The 6,274-nt window shown below is 42.2% G+C and overlaps 1 protein-coding gene across 1 annotated transcript in view; it reads left to right on the top strand.

Annotated features, from left to right (window-relative positions):
* The window catches only part of ABRACL (ABRA C-terminal like), a 12,451-nt gene extending 6,677 nt beyond the window's left edge, over positions 1-5,774 (top strand). Inside the window, exon 3 of the mRNA XM_007467591.1 lies at positions 5,185-5,774. Coding sequence (XP_007467653.1) covers positions 5,185-5,369 — 185 coding nt within the window. The 3' untranslated portion in view covers positions 5,370-5,774. The remainder of the gene's footprint in view (positions 1-5,184) is intronic.
* Positions 5,775-6,274: the final 500 nt, after the last annotated feature.

Genomic DNA, 6,274 nt, shown 5'->3' with positions numbered 1-6,274 from the left:
TCTTTTTTTTTTTTTTTTTTTGCGGTACGCGGGCCTCTCAGGGTTGTGGCCTCTCCCGTTGAGCAGAGCACAGGCTCCGGACGTGCAGGCTCAGCGGCAATGGCTCACGGGCCCAGCCGCTCCGCGGCATGCGGGATCCCCCCGGACTGGGGCATGAACCTGTGTCCCCTGCATCGGCAGGCGGACTCGCAACCACTGCGCCACCAGGGAAGCCCTGCATGTATCTTTTTGAATTATAGTTTTGTCCACATTTAATATCTTAATGGTCATGTAGGTTGGGAGTCTGTCTCAGTCTGTTTGGGCTGCTATAACAAAATACCCTGGACTGGGTGGCTTATAAACGCAGAAATTAATTGCTCATAGTTCTGAAGGCTGGAGGTCCGAGATCAGGGTGCCAGCATGGTCAGCTTGGAGTCCTCTTCCAGGTCTCAGACTTCTTGTATCTTCTCACGGTGAAAGAGACTAGGGATCTCTTTGCCGCCTTTTTACCTATCTATCTATCTATCTGTCATTGTGGTAACATTGGGCTATAAGATTGTGTAAGTTCCATGTGATACAACACAGCATGCTCTTCTGTTTGGTTGGGTTTGTTCATTTATTTGGGGGGTTTTGTTTGTTTGGTTTTTATATTCCACATATGAGTGAAATCATATGGCATTTGTCTTTCTCTGTCTGACTTATTTCACTTAGCATAATACCCCCAAGGTGCATCCATGTTGTCACAAATGGCAAAGTTTCATCTTTTTTTTATGGCTGATGAAATCTTGCAGCCTCTTTTATAAGACATTAATCCTTATGGCTCATAACTTTACACCCTTACACCCCCCATGACTTTGGCACCTCCCAAAGGCCCCATCTACTAATATCATTACCTTGTGGGGTTAGGATTTCCACATATGAATTTTGGAAGAACACAGCCATTCAGACCACAGCAGGGTCTGATAAATGTCACCTGGGCTAAAATCAAGGTGTTGGCAGGGTGCGTTCCTTTCTGGAAGCTCTAGAGAATCTGTTTCCTAGCCTTTTTTTCTAGCTTCCAGAGGCAGTCTGCCTTCGCTCTAGGTGCTCAGGCTTCAGTAGTTGTGGCACGTGGGCTCAGTAGTTGTGGCTTGTGGGCTCTAGAGCACAGGCTCAGTAGTTGTGGCCCATGGGCTTAGTTGCTCCACGGCATGTGGGATCTTCCCAGACCAGGGATCAAACCCATGTCCCCTGAATTGGCAGGCGGATTCTTAACCACTGTGCCACCAGGGAAGTCGCTCAGTGAGTCTTATTTTTGATAGTGATGCCCCTACCAGTGTTCCTCATTTCTACATTCTCAGTTTCTCCTGAGCTCTGTGATGAGCTCTGTCACTCTTGGGAGCAGTACTATTGTTTGGATTGTTAAAGATATTAAAGATATATTTCCAAAGATTTGTTGGGTTTTCTTATTAGATCCTTCTCCATGTCAGCTTAGTGTTTATTGGTCAGATTCAATTGCATTTAAAAGTCTAACCTCTATATCCCTAGCACAGTGTTATTATTTGCTAAGGCAAACTGAACCTGCACTTCAAAATGAACAGCTTTACAAACTAGATGACTACAAAGTAATTATCCTAACTTCTATAAAGACCAGAATATTTTGAACATTGCAACTTCACTAGGCCTCCTTGACTTACCTGTTTCTGGTAATAGATGACTTTTTAAGTTGGAAAGCATCTATGGAGATATGTTATCTACTGACAGGTTATGGTTATTTATGTTGTATCTGGAATAATTTTGACTAAACTAAATTATGATTTAGATTAATCATATTTAGACTAAATCTAAATATGATGTATTAGCCGAAGCTGGAGATTTGATGAATTTAGTTTTACCTGTTTTCTTTTAAATTAAAGTTCTTTAAAGTCCCTCATTTTTCATCCTGTAGAAAAGAATTAAGTGGATAAAGACTATTTGGAGATTTAAACTCCTTCGTTTAACAAATATTTTTTGAGTGCTACCTTTGTGCTCAAGTGCTGGAGATGGGAAAATAAACAAAATTCCATCTCAGCCCTTGTGGGCCTCTTTAGGTGTCGAAAAGACAGATAAATTGGAAACGTGTATTGGGAAGTGGTTAAGACTGTGTGCTCTGGGGGACTTCCCTGGTGGCACAGTGGTTAAGAATCCACCTGCCAATGTAGGGGACATGGGTTCAAGCCCTGGTGCGGGAAGATCCCACATGTCATGGAGCAACTAAGCCCATGCACCACAACTACTGAGCCTGCACTCTAGAGCCTGCGAGCCACAACTACTGAGCCCACGTGCCTAGAGCCCGTGCTCTGCAACAAGAGAAGCCACCACAGTGAGAAGCCCGCGCACCACAACGGAGAGTAGCCCTCGCTCGCCGCAACAAGAGAAAGCCTGCGCGCAGCCACGAAGACCCAATGCGGCCAAAAATAAATAAATAAATAAATTTATTTTTTTAAAAAAGGAGTGTGTGCCCTGGAGTCAGACTCTGGGAATGAATCCTAGCTCTTCCGTATTCTTGCTGTGTGAAGGGTATTTTTACCCTCCTAGCTGCAACTCATATTGCTTGAAGGACCTGCCAGGTTACCAGCAGCTGCACTGATTCCTGTAATCAGTGAAAGATTCTCATTGCAAACAGAGGGTTGTGCAGCTAGAAGTTAAGAAATCAAACAGGTGCAGGAATTCCCTGTGGACCAGTGGTTAGAACTCTGAGCTTTTGCTGCTGAGGGCGCAGGTTCAATCCCTGGTCGGAGAACTAAGATCCCGCAAGCCACGAGGCACGGCCCAAAAAAAAGGGAAATCAAACAGGTGCATCTTTGATTTCCAGGCCAAGTATTCTCTGTTTTCCTTTACAAACTTATTTCCTCCTTCTCCTCTGAGACGGTTTACTTGCGGTGAGTAAATTAGCCACTCTAATTACTGTCCTCCTAGACACTTAATTGTTTCACCTGTGCCTAATGGCACATACCCCATTTCTCTCATTCATAACTGAACCAAAGTTAACTGATGAATGGATAAATAAAATGTATTATATCCATAAAAAATAATTGAACCAATAATGATCATCGATCAAGTGCTTAGCATGTGCTGGGCACTGTGCTTTGTGCTTTAGAACTGTGTCCCCAACCTCACAGTGTGGGAGGTATTAAGATCTCCATTATACAGATGAGGAAACTGAGGCTTAGGGAGCTTACATAAAAGTTCTCAAGGCCAAACAACTAGCAGATAGCCAGGATTTCAACTGAGGACTGTCGAGTTTTTTTTAAAAAGCTCTGTGTTATACTCCCTTTAAAGTCCAGAACAGGTACTGCCCTTCATGAAGTCTTCCCTTCCCATTCTAGCCCAGTCATCTTGTTCTTGACATCTAATCACATACTGCTTTGTGCTGTTGTTTTACTGTATGTTTATTTCCTTGTGGGAATGGAAGCCATTTCTTTGATAGCTAGAAAGTGATTCTATACTTCCTTCTCTCTGCCTCTAGTGCCCAGCACAGGGCTGCACCCACAGTAGGAGTTTACTAAGCTGCAGGCTATAAGCTCTAGCAGGGAAGTGCAGGAACTCAAGAACCCTTCTCACTGTGATGGCCATCTACTTGACAGGGGGCGCAGCTTTGGGAGGGAAGAACTTGGAGCAGTGCAGTAGGATAGGACTGGGTCAAGGGTTCAGCCTGGTAGATCAAAGGATACAGCCAACAGTTGGAAGGTGTCCTAGATTACCCTTTGAGACTTCAGTTGATTGACTTTTAGCCAAAGATCCACCTTTTGTTTACCTTAATTAAAAAAAACCTTTTTTTAGAACAGTTTTAGATTTGCAATAAAATTGAGAGGAAGGTATAGAGATTTTCCATATACGCTCTGACCCCCGCACATACATAGTCTCCCCCATTATCAACATCCCCCACCTGAGGGGTACCTTTGTTACAGTTGATGACTCTACATTGACATATCATTATCACCCAGAGTCCATGGTTTACATCACATTCCACTCTTGGTATTGTACATTCTGTGGGTTGACTAATGCGTAAGGACGTATCTCCATCATTATAGTATCATAGAGTATCTTCACTGCTTTAAAAATTCTCTGTACTCTGCCTGTTCATCTCTCCCGTATCCTAACCACGGAAAACCACTGATCTTTTTACTTAGTTTTCTCTTTCTCCATAGTTTTGCCTTTTCCAGAATATCCCATAGTTGGAATCATACAGCATGTAGCTTTTTCAGACTGCTTTCTTTCACTAAGTAATACATATTTAAGGTTCCTCCACGTTTTTCATGACTTGGTAGCTCACTTCTTTTTAGTGTTTACCTTAACTTTTAACATCTATACTAAAAACTGGCCTTCAAACTAGATAATCTAGGGATTCTGGTAAATAAAGATTTCTTCATTTTTTTTTTTTTGCGGTGTGCGGGCCTCTCACTGTTGTGGCCTCTCCCGTTGCGGAGCACAGGCTCCGGACGCGCAGGCTCAGCAGCCATGGCTCACGGGCCCAGCCGCTCCGCGGCATGTGGGATCCTCCCGGCCCGGGGCACGAACCCGTGTCCCCTGCATCTGCAGGCGGACTCTCGACCACTGCGCCACCAGGGAAGCCCCAGATTTCTTCATTTTTAAGGGCACCACTCCTTCCCTGGGGATTCTGAGCATGTTCAGAACACACTTAGAGAAACACTGCTCCTGATCTGGGGTTTCTCTTGTACTTGTTATTTTTATTGATTCAACAACTAACAATTAAAAAATCGAAATTTAGACAGAGAGGAATTGTCCACTGCAGTGCTGTAACACATTCACTTTTTTTTTTTTGCCACACCGTGTGGCATGCTGGATCTTATTCCCCGGCTAGGGAGACCAGGGATCGAACCCGTGTCCCCTGCAGTAGAAGCACGGAATCTTAACCACTGGACCTCCAGGGAAGTCCCACACGTTCACTTTTTGTTACTGTTTCTTAGTTCTCTTCCACTCTCTATCAGATGACACTGAAGCTAGGAGATGTACCACACATTGCTTTTATTCTACACACATTGCATTTATTCTATCACATTTTGAATCTGGCAAGAGGTTACACTGAATTTCTGACTGTTGACTGCTAAACTGTAATGTTGGTTAACCTTCAGTTAGATGTTTATGAAAGGTTATGTGTATCTGCCGCACATGGTGGCAAGAAACAGACTTTGTATTGGCTAACGTTGTGTTTTCTCAAATTAGATGCTGATGGAAAATTAAGTGTGAAATTTGGGGTCCTCTTCCGAGATGACAAATGTGCCAATCTCTTTGAAGCACTGGTAGGAACTCTGAAAGCTGCAAAAAGAAGGAAGATGATTACGTACCCAGGAGAGCTACTTTTGCAAGGTGTTCATGATGATGTTGACATTATATTGCTGCAAGATTAATGTGGCTTGCATAGCTTTGCTTATTGTGGTTTTTATTTTGTTTCTGGTAAACTGGAATATTACATCAAAGGACAAACATATTAGCATACTTAATGTATTTTTATAGAACTTTATAAACAAAAGGAGACTCATTTTAGAAGCCTGTCCTTTTTTATATCTTGAAAGTAAATTTATGTATTACACTGTAAAATAAATAAAACCTATTATTTTTTCTCAGGAATCTGGCTGGAAAATGTGGGCAATGAGGCTCTTTTGGTGGGGATGCAAGAGTGTTTGTTTCATAAATCATTCTTAGATAATTTCTACAGATATTTGACATTCTATGAAATCAAGAAGCAAACTTGAAGACCAGCTCCCACAATGAATGTAATGTTTATGTAATAAAAACATGTAACTCTCTTAAAATTGCCTTATTGCCTTATTTTGTCATTTGAGATTTATGTATCTCTCAGAATCGAGTTTTTGCATCAAGGTTAGGTAACTGCAGTAAAAGTTATCTTGATTTGAAGAAAAATTCTCTTAAAACTCCAGAATTTAAAAAGTAGGGATGGTTAGTGTTACGATTTGGCCCTATAAAAAATATTAATTTTGATGCCTATATTGTGCTTGCCACTGGGATAGGGGACATGCCTCCAGAAATGTAACCTAAAAACTTCACTTTCTAATTGGATTAGTTAGACCCACCTGAAATAATACAGGATCATCCGTGATTGCATGTTGCAGCTTGTAGTACAGAACTGAAAATGATACAGAATCTCAAGGAGGATAAGATCAGTGAAAGGCATGATGGTTGGAAGAGGTATAGAGGAGGCGGAATTTGCAGGATTGGAGCTGACTATATCCAGAGGGAAAAAGATGGGATGGGTGAGGGTAATGACTCAAGGTAAGGCAGAGGGACATGAATT

The sequence above is a fragment of the Lipotes vexillifer genome, unplaced genomic scaffold (assembly GCF_000442215.2).
Source record: "Lipotes vexillifer unplaced genomic scaffold, Lipotes_vexillifer_v1.1 scaffold569, whole genome shotgun sequence".
Classification (NCBI taxonomy): Eukaryota; Metazoa; Chordata; class Mammalia; order Artiodactyla; family Lipotidae; genus Lipotes; species Lipotes vexillifer.
This window is presented reverse-complemented; position numbering and strand designations above follow the sequence as displayed.